General features: G+C 41.9%; 1 protein-coding gene across 3 annotated transcripts in view; it reads left to right on the plus strand.

The window, feature by feature from the left end:
* The window catches only part of tln2a (talin 2a), a 102,122-nt gene that overhangs the window by 68,961 nt on the left and 15,716 nt on the right, over positions 1–17,445 (plus strand). For all 3 annotated transcript variants that reach the window (XM_023291347.3, XM_055010752.1, XM_055010749.1), the window contains exons 23-44: positions 1,156–1,284; positions 2,090–2,203; positions 2,480–2,593; positions 2,960–3,094; positions 3,596–3,724; positions 3,907–4,009; positions 5,047–5,255; positions 6,420–6,539; positions 7,087–7,284; positions 7,434–7,573; positions 8,306–8,399; positions 8,614–8,703; positions 8,808–8,930; positions 9,050–9,193; positions 10,285–10,446; positions 10,744–10,884; positions 11,021–11,202; positions 12,556–12,688; positions 13,275–13,376; positions 14,417–14,587; positions 14,798–14,944; positions 17,253–17,354. In XM_023291347.3, coding sequence (XP_023147115.2) covers positions 1,156–1,284; positions 2,090–2,203; positions 2,480–2,593; positions 2,960–3,094; positions 3,596–3,724; positions 3,907–4,009; positions 5,047–5,255; positions 6,420–6,539; positions 7,087–7,284; positions 7,434–7,573; positions 8,306–8,399; positions 8,614–8,703; positions 8,808–8,930; positions 9,050–9,193; positions 10,285–10,446; positions 10,744–10,884; positions 11,021–11,202; positions 12,556–12,688; positions 13,275–13,376; positions 14,417–14,587; positions 14,798–14,944; positions 17,253–17,354 — 2,982 coding nt within the window. The remainder of the gene's footprint in view (positions 1–1,155; positions 1,285–2,089; positions 2,204–2,479; positions 2,594–2,959; positions 3,095–3,595; positions 3,725–3,906; positions 4,010–5,046; positions 5,256–6,419; positions 6,540–7,086; positions 7,285–7,433; positions 7,574–8,305; positions 8,400–8,613; positions 8,704–8,807; positions 8,931–9,049; positions 9,194–10,284; positions 10,447–10,743; positions 10,885–11,020; positions 11,203–12,555; positions 12,689–13,274; positions 13,377–14,416; positions 14,588–14,797; positions 14,945–17,252; positions 17,355–17,445) is intronic.

A 17,445-nucleotide genomic window follows, 5' to 3' on the forward strand; every position in this document is an offset into this window, starting at 1 on the left:
TCAAACTCTTTCTTTCCAGACTGCTGGAGGGCAGGCTTAGCTTCATCCTATCTTTCTTATCCAAACTATTTATCTGCTATCGCTCTACATCACTCTCATTATCAGTCTACAGAATCACACTGATATTAATAACTCTCTACTTCCACCATGAAAATTAAATGACACCCTCCAGCTGGTTAGTCAAGTTTGATGCCAGACTTATCACCATCACAGCTGTTTATTTATTCGTGTCAGTGGTGGCTGAGGCTTTGGCCAGCCGTTGACTTGGTAACAAATTAATCAGTTTTATAGAGTTTATTCATTCTCTATATAGTTTTTTAAAATAAATTTACTGTGCTGATATTTTGAAGCTTCTGTGTGATTATGATTTACTTTAGAAGATCGTATGCGTGGTATCAGCACTACACAGCTTGCTTTTGAAGACTAGTTTTCCATGATTAATTCTTTCATGCGATACGTTGTTACATCCTGGGAAAAAAAGCACTTTCTAATAATTATGCAAATTGTGTGCTCTTATTTAAATGATGTCAGCAGCTGCCAACAGGCAGATGACAGCTGCAAACTCCACTGACTTGAAACTGGTTACTAATATTACTGTGATTAATGTTCTGGTTAGTCAAATGTCGTGCAAAGTCTTGAAAAATATAATGAGTTTTTTTATTTGTACACATCTGGTACAACTGTGTTGACTTCTGCCAGTAGCAGTGCTGGGTTTAGCTATTGCTTTAATGACATGGGTTGTCCTGCACACCCTCTTCTCTGTTTAACTGCAGGTGATGCTTCCAATTAATTAACTTAATGACAGAAATTGACTTAAATTTCTCTCCGGCAGCAGGAGATTGGACGGTGTTGAGCATCGGTCCCAACAAAAACCGACAAACTTGTGCTGCCAGATACATAAACACAGGAAGATAAAAAGAGCTGCTTGTTGATATGAATAAACACCACCTCTTGACATTTAGCCACCAACCAAGAAGTGATTGTTGGCATGAAGATGAGCTGTGGCTGAGTTTGAGTGCGGTGATTGCAGTGAAGTCTGTGTCGTTTTCAAAGATTTCTGTGCACTGAATGGATATTCTAAGAATATGTATATGCACTGATTATTTCTCCCCACGCTTCTACCAGCTCACCTGTTATTTGTATGGCTGTTCTCAGGGTGCTGCAGCGTATCCAGAGAACGAGGACCAGCAGCAGAGACTAAGGGAGGCTGCAGAGGGGCTGCGTGTGGCCACTAACGCTGCTGCTCAGAATGCCATCAAGAAGAAACTCATCAACAGACTGGAGGTCAGCTCAGCAGCTCCCGATTACACTTTGACCTGAGTGAATATGTCACATCAGGAAAATGCTAAGTCTTCCTAATGTGGCCAGGGAGGAGAAAATAGAATACGCTGAGCATATTCCTCATCCCGAACCCCAACCCTAAATGTCACCATCTCTGACGTACCATATTTTAGCGTACTGTATCACCATCACCAAAGTAGAAGTGAAGGCATCACTTGGCGCCAAAGCTCCGTGAATATAAGAGGTTGATTTCAGGAGGAATGTTTCTCACCGTTAAATGTCAGGGTTCTTAGAGAGATTTAGGTTTGCTGGAAATAGGAAGTGAAGTGTGATCAAAATGCATCAAAAAGGGCTTATTTGCCTCAAGGTGATTTGACTTACAGTTCAGTACCACTTCAAAGGAAAGTATTCAACTCATTTACAGGGTTTAGGAATTACACCACATCTGTTTACTGTTGGTTGTCCCTTGTCCTAACATTTTGTCCCAATCCATCTGTGGATAAGAAATACACTTCTGTATTTACAGTAAAATCCAAGAAATTGTACAGTTGATTTTACTCATGCAGCCCATATTTCCAGAGATAATTAGCTCATCGTTTTATGGCTAGAAACATCAAAAGGATATACCTTCTTTGGAAGAAAAATATCAGGACACTAGTCATTTACGCTGCACAACCAGTGATACTATCTTAACATCAATACCCCAAATCAGAGATATAAGAAGAGAGAGTGATACAGAGGCAGACAGATGCTACTATATATCCTTGTTTTACATGTGCACGACTGTATATGTTCTAATATTCCTCAGAATGCTGCCAAGCAAGCTGCGGCTGCTGCCACACAGACCATCGCTGCTGCTCAAAATGCTGCCGCCTCTAACAAGAACACAGCTGCTCACCAGCAGCTGGTGCAGAGCTGCAAGGTGAGGATCGATGCTCACAGTGGGGACCCATTTACTTTCTGATGTTTTTAAATGTCTTTTCCATCCTTTAATGCATCATTGAAACTGTTTACTTCACACTGTCTTTCTTCATATCCTTATCGAGCCCTTTTTAATTGGCTGTTTAATGTCATTTTGCATCCAAATTGTTAGTTTGACGATTTTAGTCTGAGGCTTGATGTTTATCTGTGAAATTTCCACTTTGACTTAATTTAAGCTCGTGTGTACATTGTGTATGTGTTTTATGTGTGTGTATAGGCAGTGGCAGATCACATCCCTCAGCTCGTCCAGGGAGTTCGTGGAAGTCAGGCCAAACCAGAGGACCTCAGCGCACAACTAGCCCTCATCATTGCCAGTCAGAACTTCCTACAGGTGCAGCATGTTATGGCCTCACCGTTTCTCAGTTTAGCTGGACTGTTAAAAGTTTATGTGCCCGTAGTCACACTGAGTAACTTCAGCCCTACATTAGGAACCAGGCTGAAAGTATAAATAGTGTGTCTGTCGTGTGGGGACCCTTTAAAAATAGGACTGTAACCTCTTTTTGGTGTAAGCAGGCAGTTAGAGTTTCTTTAAAAGCTCCACCAGTACCTAATGCTGAAATATTACCACATCATTTCTAACTTTTGTTGTTGTTGTTGTCTCCCAGTGCAGCATTTGTTTCTTTTCAGGCTGGTCCATAGTGTTCTAAGGGGAAATATTTTTGACAAGTAATTTCTGTATTTCATTTCCACCCTGTAGCCCGGCAGCAAGATGGTGACCTCGGCCAAGTCGTCTGTTCCCACGGTGACGGATCAGGCTGCAGCCATGCAACTGGGTCAGTGTGCCAAGAACCTGGCCACCTGCCTGGCTGAACTGAGGATGTCTGCGCAGAAGGTAGAGCACAGATGCACAGGAGAATTCATGCATGTGGCACTGTTTTCATGAAATCACTGCATTTTAAACATGCAAAATTAATATAAGAAATACACTTGAATCATCCTAAAAAAATATAGTATACCTCTGTGGATCACATATTACGAGTATACTCCTTAGAAGCATGGCATGTACATACATAGAGTCAATTATATATTCCACAGTGTGACAGACTAGATTTGTTTGCTTAGTCCAAATCAAATACATTTCTATATAAACGACTATTAGAGTATTTAACTGCATATTAGACTCCTGAATCATTTGACTTTTTACAATAGTTTGTGCTTTTTTAGTTATGGTTACAAACTTTCTCCACCTCCCTGTACTTGTATTTTCAGTGTTGTTCATTTTCAAAAATACATTTTCTAAGTGCATTATGAAAGTATCGTTATCATTAATTCCTACACAATAATTGTGTAGTGAAAATCTGGTATGTTACTGACAGTGGACGTCTATTTCTAGGCTCATGAAGCTTGTGGCCCCATGGAGATCGACTCTGCGCTCACTGCCATCCAGACCCTGAGAAGTGAACTGCAAGATGCCAAGCTGGCTGCTGCAAACACCCAACTGAAACCACTACCTGGAGAATCGGTAAGAAACATCGTAGCAGCATAACAATGACTCATTCCTTCCTCCCAACTCAAAATGAAAAATGGCAATTGCATTAAGGTTAATCGAGCTATGCCAAAGACATTTATCTACCAGCAGCTCATGCCTGAAGCTTACATTCTATTAAGCAGCTGTTTTATTTTTCACCTTTGTCTTCACTTTAGTTGGAGAAGTGCGCTCAGGATCTGGGCAGCACCTCCAAGTCGGTGGGATCCTCCATGGCTCAGCTGCTCACCTGTGCAGCACAAGGAAATGAGCACTACACAGGTTGGCGCTGCTGTACCTACAGCTGTAAAAAGGATTTTACCTCTGCTAAGGAGCAGAGGTTGCTGAATCACCTCAGCTCATCTGTATCACATCCTGTAAACTGAGGCACCTTCTACTTTTTAGAAACTGCACAACCTTTCCTCTAGTGACTTAAGATGCCCCGCTTTTAAGTCCTCAAATTACCTTATCTCCTTACTCTTTAGCCATAAACATACAGTTTCTGCTATGAACGTTCACATTCCCAACAGCCTCCAAACAGCAGAGATGCCAGTTTTGTTGTTGCATCCTAATGAGCTAAATGTGCCGTCACTACTTTTCTGACCCTTCTGATGTTCAAGTTGCACCATCTGCACTAGCGTCTTTTGCTTAGCAGCATACGCTACAACACATACAAAACTTTTTTTTTGTTTCTGAACCACAGAAAAATTATATATATATATAAAAAACAAAAGTCAGTTGATACTTTGCCCGTGTAGTGTTCTATATACACTGTTTTAATGCACTAAGATGAGGTAAGGCATGTACATACGGCATTTTTAAACTTTGTGGCCTTCATTAGCAAAGATGTATTCTCTTGAAACCTTGTTGCCTTTATTGTATTTAGAATATGGCACATTCTTTTTCACCGAATCAGAGGAGAGATGCTCCCATTGCCTGGAGCCCATTTTAATTCCCTATAGTAATCTTTGCTAACTGAAATAAAATATGGTGTCTTTCAATTTTTTTCGACCATTTAGTTGGTGTGTTGTAGATGGCATGTCCGATTTCTCATGAGTCTCTTTCTGCTTGTTTCATCCTGTGAGGTAAACACCCGCATGGCCCCTTTTATTTTGTTTGTTGCAACACGTTTGTCAAAACACGGAAATCACTTTTTATATATTAAACAAACCTCTTTCAAGTTTTTATAATTATAAAACGAAGACATGATGGGGCCATTTTCTTGTAATCGTCATGGTGTTATGAATAATGGCACTTTCATGACTGTAGTTGCTGTCTGTTACATCTGCAGTCTCTCTTCTTTGTGATCCTGTGTGTAGGAATAGCAGCCAGAGAGACGGCTCAGGCCCTGAAAACTCTCGCCCAGGCGGCCCGCGGCGTCGCTGCTTCCACCACAGACCCTAAGGCTGCAGCTGCCATGTTGGACTCGGCTCGTGATGTTATGGAGGGCTCGGCACTTCTGATTCATGAGGCCAAACAGGCGCTGATTTCCCCTGGAGATGCAGAGAGCCAACAGCGGCTGGCACAGGTGAGATAATTCAAGATTGCTTGGGGGTGTATTCCCTTCAATACTATGGGCTACTCTTGGAAGACTCCGCTCATCCTGCTGTCAGACTTTGGCACCTTTGCTATTAAAGTTCCACCATTAAATGTCAATAAAGATACAAGTCTGCAGAGTTCTGCAAGCTGTCAAAACAAAATATATCCACAGACTGTGTGTTTATGAGAATTTATAAACACCGGTTCACATATAATTGCAGTGTCATTCCTTATCGTCTCCACCCTCCTGCAGCTACCCGTCTTCTTGGTTCATTCAGTGTTTAGTCATTTATTTCTTACCTCATACAAACTCTGAATGCATTTCATCAATGATTTCTCACTACTGAAATACAGTATTAAAAACAGAGTATTTAAATTTAACTTGGAACTCATGGATCAGTCTGGCTTTGGCTAAAACCAGAAGGTTTAGTACTGCAAAAATTTTGCAGATCTCACTGGATTGTGTTGTTTACATAGAAGTAATGTGACCTAAAGATGACTAAGCAGGGTCTCTTCATAGGTAATAAATTAAATAAGCAAAAGAAGTCAAAAGAACAGACGGTTCTTTTGGCCTCTTTTAACTAACAGCCTTTCTTTCTTTGCTTACATAGTTTGCTGAATGTGTACATTGGGTTGGTAGTGCATTCAAGTGAACACCTCTCTAATTTAGTGAGTGACTCTGTAATAGACCCGAAAAGTACTTTAATTATTTATGCTTTGGCGCCTTGACTAAATTATGTGATAGCAATGTAGAGAAAATAAGAACAAAATTACAGAATCACAAATGAAGCTGTTTTTGCTCTTTATTTGTCTCATACAATCCCACTCTGTCTTTTGAAAGAGTTTTTTAAGACACAAATTAAGTTAAGAAGCCTGTAGAGCTCTGTTATCTCATTTCCTTTATTTGTATTCAAGTGAACTACTTCACTAAAGCATCAGTCTTGTGCTTCTGTTTTGGCCTCTGTTATGTGACAGCAGAGTTTGTGATTTGCTGCACAACCAGTGGTTTCACACAGACATGTTGGTTGATATTTATAAAGAAAACAAAAAAATAATTATCCGGTACAATTGCATTGCTCACTAAGCTATGAACTCTAGTTCAGCCTGTTCACCTGCACATTCTCCTCTAACCCCCATCTGCTGTGTGTTTCAGGTAGCCAAGGCCGTCTCTCATTCCCTGAATAACTGCGTCAACTGTCTGCCCGGCCAGAAGGATGTGGACATGGCTCTCAAGAGCATCGGGGAGGCCAGTAAAAAGCTGCTGATTGAAACTGTGAGTTTATTCTGTGACTCACTGGAGCTGAGCCAACATAACATCAGCGTCATGGGTTACTTTCAAGAAAAAAAAAAAGACCCTTGAGCAATATAAGATTAATGACATACAAGTGGAAAGTAAAATTAGCTGCTAAAAAAACAACTTTTCTGGCAATATTTCATTCGCTGTTCGTATCAATGGAGTACTGAGCAAGTAGAATACTGATGTTTTGTCATAAGCATACAAACACAGGAAGCATCTTGCTTTTTAAACATCTCCTCCAATCTTACTTGTGAACAATTAGAAAAACTAAACACAATTTGGCCTGAGCGTGCCGTTATTAGTGTTTAGACACGTTGCATTTATGCTCTACAAAGCTCAGATATGGTAGTTTGGAATTGTTACATCAATATGTCAGTCAATTACTGAAAATGTATACACGGTAAACACGTTGTTGGCATGTTTTTACTGTTACATATGAACACTTATGTAATTTAATTATTTTTTACTTGGAGTTAAGTCACTGCCTTTGATGGTGAACCTCTCCTCTGTGTGCTTCTTTCAGATCCCTCCGGCCTCCAAGTCATTCCAGGAGGCCCAGAGTGAGCTTAACCAAACTGCAGCAGACCTGAACCAGTCGGCGGGCGAGGTGGTCCACGCCTCCAGGGGCTCGAGCAGCCAGCTGGCTGTGGCCTCTGGGAAGTTCAGCCAAGACTTTGATGAGTTCCTGGATGCTGGCATAGAGATGGCCGGCCACACTCAGGTTTGTCTTCTTGTATACCAGGTGTCTAATAGTCCCACTCATTCATCTGAGACAGCAGGAGCACAAATTACCACTCAGAGCTCCATTTTTAGGCATATTTTCACAAGCCGATGAGTTTTTGATGATGTTTTGATGATGTTCCTTTTCAGAAAAAGGATGATCAGGTGCAGGTGATTGGTAACCTGAAGAACATCTCCATGGCTTCCAGCAAACTGCTGCTGGCTGCTAAAAGTCTGTCTGTGGATCCAGCAGCTGCAAATGCCAAGAACCTGCTTGCTGCTGCTGCGAGGTAGCACAGCTATGCACACCTACGCATGAGGGGTTTTTTTAGTTTTCAAGCACAGTTGACTGCAATCAGATAAATTGCTCACACTCCCGTATCATAGACAGCAGTTAGAGCTATTCTCAACAACCTTTCGTGACAGATCTGGTTAGTTTATCAATTAGGCAGGCAGCAAATAATTAGCTGTGGCAAATCGCCGTTCAAAAACAAGACTGAATTGTTCCACTTCACAGATGAATACAAGTTCCAAATGTGCTTTACTGACACTGAGAATCATCATATTTTAATGCTGTTAGGCTAAAACCATTCCAGCTGTTGTTTCTAAACTACCACTTCAGTCATTTAACAATCATCATATTGAACCGTAGTAAAAATATCCATCAAGTAGATTCTGTTTTGTTGTAATGTTCACATTATCTGCAAAATGAATCCAGACATCTGCTCACAATAGAAGTCATAACATATTTATTACACGGTTTAATGTCCTAATGGCATTCAAACACACACATTGAACCGAAATATTAAGAAGCTTTCTGATGAATTGCATTAACCTGCACACACAAAAACAGACATAGATACACTGCAAGGATGCACACACAGGTTTTGTTGTTAAAGCACAATAAACCTCCAGTACATGTGCTGACATGTCAAAGCCAGCATGCCCAGAAACACTTATTACTATGCACCTTCAAAGACTGGGGTGTGATTTTTTTTCCCTTTTGTTTTCCTTTGTTTCAGAGCTGTGACTGACAGCATCAACCAGCTGATCACGCTGTGTACACAGCAGGCTCCTGGCCAGAAGGAGTGTGATAACGCCCTGAGAGAGCTGGAGGTAAACAAAGCTTGACCACCTGGTGATGAACCAGGAACAGTCAACAATCATATCAACCAATGCTTGAAAGGAGTTTTGAGCTCGGTTTATTTGCCATGCTCTGTAGTAGACAAAGAAATATTACTCATTCTTTCATCTGGTACTAACCAAAGAGAATTTTGTGATAGTAATTAACCTTCAGAACCTCTTATAAAACTGCCCTCTCATTTCTTAGGCTGTCAGAGGAATGCTGGACAATCCCAATGAACCGGTCAGTGACCTCTCCTACTTCGACTGCATCGAGAGTGTGATGGAGAACTCCAAGGTGAGACGCTGAATAAAACGGTGCAGTAATCACAACACCAAGCACACATAGCATCCGAAGCATTCCTCCTTGTCTCCTGTTTGTTGTGCTGGTGCTCTGTCCAGGTCCTGGGAGAGTCGATGGCAGGTATCTCTCAAAACTGCAAGACCGGTGATGTGCCTGCGTTTGGAGACTGTGTGGGGTCGGCCTCCAAAGCCCTGTGTGGCCTCACTGAAGCTGCAGGACAGGTACGGCATGAAGAGAAGCTAATCTCTACAGTACATGAGCTGCTAAATGGATTGTGATGCCTTTTTATTAGTAGGGGTGATACTGGTGAAGGCTGTTGACAGGTGTTATTTTTCCACAGGCCTCCTACCTGGTGGGTGTATCTGATCCCAACAGTCAAGCAGGACACCAGGGGTTGGTGGATCCCATCCAGTTCGCCAAAGCCAACCAGGCAATCCAGATGGCCTGTCAGAATCTTGTTGACCCCGAGAGCAGCCCCTCCCAGGTACATGCATGTACAGTAATTTCTGATTATACAGTGCATCTCCCAAAAACCTGAGTTAACTGTGTATTATAACCAGATAATGTACAGTGTGATCACAGTCGCAAAATGTTGTTTTTCTGCTGCTCTGCAGAGCTGTGATGCAGTACGATTTAGCATCAAGTCAATGTTTTGGGTGGTTGAAGGTTAAACTTGTGGAATGATGTAAGCTGATGCAGTTCTTGCTGGATTTTGTTGCTGTTTTGCTGTTGTGTACTTCATTTCAGGGTTTCTATTGCACTTGTGTTATATATAGATATTCCTGAAGTCATGTTCTCTGAGTTTTCTTGTTCTTAAAACCAATATAGACACATGGACATTATATATATGTAAATGAAGCCACCATCATCAGTCACTAACTGTTCTACACCATAGTTACCTAAAACTACTGGATTTCTACAGAACTGATCATTAAAGTAAACAAAAATATTATTCTGCTCAAACAATTGCACAATAGCCTGTGCAAACACCTGATGCAAGATCCAACTGCTTTGTGGCCTGATGGCTTCACTGCTGATCTGAAAGTCTTATATTAATATTTACCTAATTATTACCTTTATTGTTCTCAGCAACACGCGGTGTTAAAGACTAACAGCTTTGTGCCTAATTATATGCCTCCCTAAGGAGTCTCTCATGAATCAGATTCCAACTTTTAAGGGTTCAAAGAGAGATCGTTTCTGATTCAATAGCAAATACATTATACATAATACATAGAAATATCAGTGGCCCAAATGCATGCGACATGGATGCAAATGCAGTCAGCACTGAGTCCCTAGTTTGATTTCTGGCCCGCTGGACCTTGACTACATGCCAATCTTCTGCTCTGTTTTGTCTTATTTTTTATCTTTCTCCTCAATAACTGTCTGCTAAAGGCAAAAATGTCCCAAAACAACAAAAACAAGGAGTCACAGTGCAGTGTTTATGGTTTATATAAATACAAAGGCATGACACAGGAAGTGAGCATTTAATGGCTGCAGTCTAATTTACAAGTATATTATTTTTTAGATTAAAGTCTCCATTGCTGATTTACCCTTTTGTTGTTTAAAATGTGACAGGTGCTCTCAGCAGCCACCATTGTTGCTAAGCACACCTCGGCATTGTGCAACGCCTGCCGTCTGGCTTCCTCTAAGACAACCAACCCTGTTGCCAAGAGACACTTTGTCCAGTCTGCCAAGGAGGTGGCCAACAGCACCGCCAACTTGGTCAAAACCATCAAGGTAGGATTTCAGTCTTTTGTAACAGTCGAATCTGTCCTGGCATACCACAGTACATCTCTGAATTCTGTCATTGATGCGGGTTAATTTTGAGAAATCCTCTGTTCAGTCAATTCTGATACATTTGCGATTCACATCAGTTCATAGTTGTCTGCAAAAAATAATTGCTGTCAAGCGTCTGTCAGTGGTTTGTTTCATTTTTGACTCTTTTGTTTGCTAACTTAATTTGATAGCTTAATTGATAGACTTTAATCCTAGTTGTTTCATGCACTGTCATGTTCTGCGTCTCTCACTTTCTAGGCTTTAGACGGTGATTTCTCAGAGGAGAACAGGAACCGGTGTCGAGTCGCCACAGCTCCGCTAATCGAAGCTGTGGAAAACCTGACGACATTTGCTTCAAACCCCGAGTTTGCCAGTGTCCCAGCTCAAATCAGCAATGAGGTAAGGCTCGGTGAACTTCAGTGTTATAGTGTTTGTTTTACAGCAGCCCTACAGGAAATTGTGGCATCAACCACAAAAGCAGGATATTGTAATAAATGTGTGCATGTCTCCATCTTTATTTTTTGTTTTTCTGTAGGGCTCTGCAGCACAGGAGCCCATCCTCCACTCAGCACGCTCTATGTTGGACAGCTCTACTCACCTGCTCAAAACTGCACGCTCATTGGTTATCAACCCCAAAGACCCGCCCACGTGGTCGGTTCTGGCTGGTCACTCTCGCACCGTCTCCGACTCCATCAAGGGTCTCATCACAGCCATCCGGTTAGTGAACGACATCTGTTCAGATTTTACACAAACAGAAAAGCTGACGAGGTACAGTATGTGAAGGCTGCGTTTTCAGGAAGAGTTTGGGGAGTGTGCACATTTGCTTTCTCACAGTTTGACACGGAGATCAGTAGCTCTCATGTCTGTGAGGCAAATATGAAGTTAACACCAGCAGCCGCTTAGCTTAAAGGTTGGAACGAGGAAAATAAATAGCCTTGCTGTTTTAATAAGCTGAGATTTAAAAAAAAAAAAACATGACATTGTGGTTTTCCATTGTGTAACTGTTTCTCTCAGGAGTCTTGTTGTAGCAGTGTGGTTGCCAGACAACCAGGGGAGACTCCAGAAAGTTACCGATTTTTAATCCTTTATCCAATTTTCTCCCTATTGTGCTTCATTTCTATATAGTCGGGATTAAGGGAGGTGAAAATTCATGATTAAGGTTATGAACCTGAGAATTGAGTTTTGGCTGTAATACAGCTTTCTCTCTTATCTGTGTACCTGCTCTATGAAACACCTGGAGAAAGGATGCCCAAAATCCTGTACCCCGGGGTGGCACGTACTTGTTCTTATACCTGTGTAACTTACATTTATAATCTCCTCTTTCACACCTTTTCTACCTGACCTTGATCAGAACAAAACTGATGCCCATGAGGGACTAATTCCACGTGTCAAATGCACTGAATGTTAAGATTCCTCCTCGTCTCTGAACATCTGCACATTAGCATTCACGCACAGCCGGCTTAGCATCTCCTTCAATTCTGATGCCCTTATCACAGTCTTCCTTTTAGACATGACTTCACCGCGGCATTTTCAATTCAATGCTGGGAGTTTGGCCCGGGCCTTTAATAGAATTCTGTGATATACTGCGATGCTAAAGAATACAAATAGCAGTGGACTCTGTCCTGCAAAAGCTGACCTCATAACTTTGTTGGTCTCATTACACACAGAGACGAGGTTTGATTTTAGTTTTACTTACAATGTGCTGCCATGCATGGAAATGGATGTTTAGCTAACTTATTCTGCCCATGAGGCCGGAGTCCCAGACAACTCAGAGGCCTCAAAGCTAATTTGACTGCCCAGCTGGATCTCCCTGTGCTGTGACAAAACCCTACAGGCCACATTTCAGTAGATGTGGCCTGAGCAGCAGTGAGATGAGGAATACAGTAGAAAAGATGTTAAAGAGACAGCCTGGAACCTGTCAGTGTTTTAGTAGCTTTCATTTATGTTAACATTTGTTCTTTTTTTCTCTCTTCCTGTGTGTATTACTTCCTTTCTGCATTGCTCATTTTTGTCTGTAACCATTTTATTGCTTTCTGTTTCTCCTCTTTTCCTGCCTTATTTTATTCACAGGGACAAGGCCCCAGGCCAGCGGGAGTGTGACTCGTCAATTGATAACATCAACAAATGTATCCGGGACATTGAGCAGGCATCTCTGGCAGCCGTCAGCCAGAACTTACCTAGCAGGGACGACATCTCACTGGAGGTAAGCAACCGCCAGACGACGCCTCGACACTTTCTGCAGACAGCTGCTGGTATCTTTCTCCATTTGCATGTTTTTGTTCTTGTCTGGCCGCTTTTCTCTTTCGCTTACCCTTTCCTTCTTGTCCTCTGCCAGTTTTACAGTCAGTTGTTGTTGTCTTTTATTCTGTAGCATGCTCTGTGAATTTGATTTTGTCCATTCTGGGCAGACAGATAACTCATTCTACAGAAACAAGGGATTTAACAAAAAAAAAAAACTACTTTCTGCAGTGCAAAGCAGTATTTTAAATGGTTGCTTCTAGTAGTTGTCTCGCAGTGCACTTTGAATCCCAGTAGATCTTCGTGCCCTAAAACTGGTATATGGTAATGCAGAAGGGTTCAGAATAGACTTGGACACTTCACCAGGTTTGCTGTTCTGTGAAAAGTCTAAACTCACTTATTCGAAGCTCCAGTAGCTTTGGGCAAGTACTTTTCTGTTCACTTTCCTACTTGATGCTTTTAAGCAGGTCCCAGCTGACTTATTTGAATGCACCTCTGTCTCCCGTAAAAAGCAACACAAAAACTAATTTCTTTTTATTTCCTCTCTTCAGGCACTACAAGAGCAGCTGACGTCCACCGTGCAGGAAATTGGCCACTTAATTGACCCCGTTTCCACTGCTGCCAGGGGCGAAGCTTCCCAACTAGGACACAAGGTATATAGGGCAGGGAGTTAATTACTATTACACTGTAACTGTGGAGCAACAAAGTGGTACTTTTTTAGCAGCAGTGTTCAGAGACAGCAGTACTGCATATTGCTGTATGTCAGGTGTGGGCACTATGAACAAGATAAATATTGTTTCAGCATTGCACATGAAAAAGACATATTTACTTTAGAGTGCAAGATGCAGACATATTTTCTATTTTAGTATTTGTGTACTACACCACCTACTGTTGTTTAACATCAGCAGGTTTCTAGCCTTTCTTCGTGTGAATTTAATCATTCATGTGAATTATTAAATTCCCTCTCTGGTCATTGATTAAACCCTTAAAAACTCATCTTTGTGTATCAAAATTACATATTTAGACGTTACGTTTCCATTGAAATGAACCCTTCCTCCCTGAAAATGGCTGTGATGTAACTCTACATGTTGCCTACTTCAGAATATGCAAATCTGTGAAGTCAGAGTAATTCAGCTGTACATGTTTAAACCAAAAACTGATTCTGAAGAAGAATGATGATGGAAAGGCACGGCTTGCAAGATGACAGAAGTGGTTTGTTATGTATGTAGTCGGAATCACAGTTTTGGAGATGGTCATTGGTACACTGCAGCTTCAAGGCAAAAACGCTCAACCATGGTGTTGACTGCTTATTTTGCCCGTGATAAGTCTTCTAACATATAAAAACCAACATGCTAACAAGGTAAAAAACTTGATTTTAATTGAAGGATGTATGTAAAAACAAATCAGGACGCTATAAAATACACTCTTCCCTACCATTCCCTCAGCAGACAGCGCATTTGAATCTGCTTAAAAGTCTGGATAATAGCATTCAATAAGTGAAATATCTAAAAGATTTACCACATATCTGATTGAAACCATACAATTTGATAATAATGGATGATGATGTTCATTCATTTTCTGTAACTGTTCTGGCCCCAGTGTTAATGTGACATGTAACACTATCTAGGCTGAAGCACTCTTTTTTCAGTTTTTCTTCAAAGACCTCATTAAAAACTGTCACTCTTTGCCTCAGGTGACCCAACTGGCTCGTTACTTTGAACCGCTGATTAAGGCCTCTGTGGGTGTGGCATCCAAGCTGAGTGACCACCAGCAGCAGATGACTTTCCTGGACCAAACCAAGACTCTGGCTGAGTCTGCCCTGCAGATGCTCTACGCTGCCAAGGAGGGTGGAGGAAACCCCAAGGCAAGACCATTTAATGCTCCATTTTACGCTCAATGCACTTTGCTTAAACTGACGCTTCACTGCTGCTCCACACCTGCACAGATGATGTGAAGTGTTTCAGTGCCTCAGTAAGGATCATTACCTGTGTCCGTGCAGGGTCGTTTTTATGCGCATCCGCTTGTCGTTATGGTGATTATTTCATGTGCGCTTGTGCTGTGTCACACTTTACAGGCATCACATACCCATGATGCTATAGCAGAGGCAGCTCAGCTCATGAAGGAGGCGGTTGATGACATCATGGTGACGCTGAATGAGGCTGCCAGTGAGGTGGGAATGGTGGGAGGAATGGTGGAGTCCATTGCAGACGCCATGGCCAAGGTGGGTGCTGCTGGGTGGAGTCTGTCTTACAGGTTGTTTGATGCTTGGTAACCAGCAATGATCAGAAAGTGCGGCATTGTATCTGCACACTTTTAATTTGTTCTTCTGCTTGGAGTTTTACTGGTTATATTTATTCACACTCCCTGGTTCTTGGATAAGCATTAATTGCTGCTGCTGCTGCCAGACTGGTGATTATTTGGACTCTTTCTTAGCAGTAGCAGTAGCCAAGTGTATTAGTTTCCCCAGTACCATTTTATATCTTTTCCTGGGGTTTCCTGAGGCATTTGTAAGACGGGATAAAAATAAAAATCTTCCTTTTGGGGTCTCTTCCCTGTCAAGTTTCTTGGACACGTTCTGACCTCATGCCCCAACTACAGCCGTTGTGCATTCAGTTAAAGGTTTTTCAGGACAAGTGACATGTCCAGATGCCCCCAATTTACTGTTTGGTTTATTCGATCTTTCTTTCACCACCATCCGACCCAGTTCAATAGCATCTGGTTATAGGTTGATACTTCTAATCTGTCCTCATTTCACCACAATATGTCTGCAAAATCAGATAATTTGATCATCTGATTCTATCCTAAGATGATCAAGATTCCCTGCTGAGCTGAAGGGTCAACACAGTTATCCTTGCACTCCCCCGGTCTCCCATCACCCTCACCAACCAGATCTGACATGGAAAAATGAGCCCAACAACAGCACATGGTGCTCAGCCACAACATTAAAACCATTGACAGGTGACGTGGAACAGCGATTACAATGTTTCGGTGGGAAACCTCGGGTCCTGGCTTTTATGCGGATGTCATTTGGACACATACCACCCACCTAAACATTTCATACCAAGCACCGGCCAAGTTAACTCCCCAGTACCACTGACCTCCCCCAGCAGGACAGTCTGACCTTCCACACAGCAAAAAGCATTGACCTGGCCTCCAAAGCAGATGCACAGGAACAAGTCTGGTTCATGTAGGCCCCACCCCTCAACCAATGTCCCAGTGTGAGACCCCCACACAGGTCCTGTGTCCATGGCCCAGATGTTTTTATGTTGTGGCTGCTGAGGAACACTAGAATGCAGCACCAAAAATAAGTGTGATAAACTGATTGAAATTTGAAAGTGAATACAGCAGAACTGGCAGGGAAGCAAATGCTCTTGTTTTCCAGTATGCTCCAGGGTTCACAGATGCAGCCATCATTTTCTAATTAAGATCTCTTTTCTGCTTTTTGACCCATGTTTTCCAGTTTCTGTGTGTGACATCATAGTGTTTCCTTGGCACCATAAAAAGTCAATGATTAACATACTAATACAAATCACAAGTCGCTGAAGCAGAGGAAAATTGATCGTCAACGCAGCCATTCTTTGTCAGCGCAAGGCAATTTGGACTATCTTTCCAATTAACAGTCAAACTATTGGCAAACACATAAGGTGCGAAGCAAGAAAAAGCCTTTTATCTCGGGTACTGACGGAGAACAGCATCAGCTAATTATATCACTCCTCACCCTCCCGAGTGAGAAATATTGCAAAGGTGATGAAGTGCCTCAGATGTGTGAGTTCGTCAGAGGGAGTGGCGTCTGCACACCACCTCTGTGGCACATCACAATAGTTAATGTTGGTTCAATTTAGGTGTGTTTTGTCTGTGCCACTCAGTTTACTTGATTAAATGGGGATAATCCTCTCCGATAATCCATCGACATAATGGTCATTGTCCACTGTGGTTTAAGCTGAGGTGATTTAAAAAGCTTTTCTGTTCAACTTCGAGGCATTTAGTCAGGACCACAGATTCTAAGGTGTTATTTCTGTCAGCGGGAGCAGCAAACATTATGTACTTGTGATTTTAGGGAGTCGTTTCAGTACCAGTATGCTTTTCCCACACGTCTTCCTCTCTCTCTCATCACCTCTGCCTTCTCATGACACTCGCGTGTGTTGAACACTGTCTAATTTAGCAGAAACATTCATGTTTGCACTGCAAGCTGGTGATCAAATGTTTTCAGAGTTGATGCCATTTTAAAGCTGTAATTACAGAGTGGATTTGGTGGGTAATTTATAATGAGTGCTTATCATTCATCCTGAGTGTTTATCAGAATATAAAATTACATTAATGCTGGTTTGCAGATGAACCGATGCCTGCACACCTGGCAGGATGAGTGTGATTGAAGAGTAGATTAGATTTAAAATGTCATTGCAGCTAAAGAGCCGAATGATTGATTGTCTTCACGTTTGAAGCAGTTTGCGCCGATTATGAAAGGCAAACAAATGTCACCTTTAATTATGAATCGCAGAGCCATTTTAACTGTGTGTGTCTTTTCTTAGCTGGACGAGGGGACGCCACCTGAACCTGACGGCTCCTTTGTGGATTACCAGACCAGTATGGTGAAATACTCCAAGACAATTGCTGTTACTGCTCAGGAAATGGTGAGTCTTTAAGTAATTCTGAATGTTTTCAGACCATTTCAGAAAAACGTTTATTTGATATTGTTCTCGCTGGTTAGTTGGACCATACTTG

Source organism: Amphiprion ocellaris, chromosome 1 (assembly GCF_022539595.1).
Source record: "Amphiprion ocellaris isolate individual 3 ecotype Okinawa chromosome 1, ASM2253959v1, whole genome shotgun sequence".
Taxonomy (NCBI): Eukaryota; Metazoa; Chordata; class Actinopteri; family Pomacentridae; genus Amphiprion; species Amphiprion ocellaris.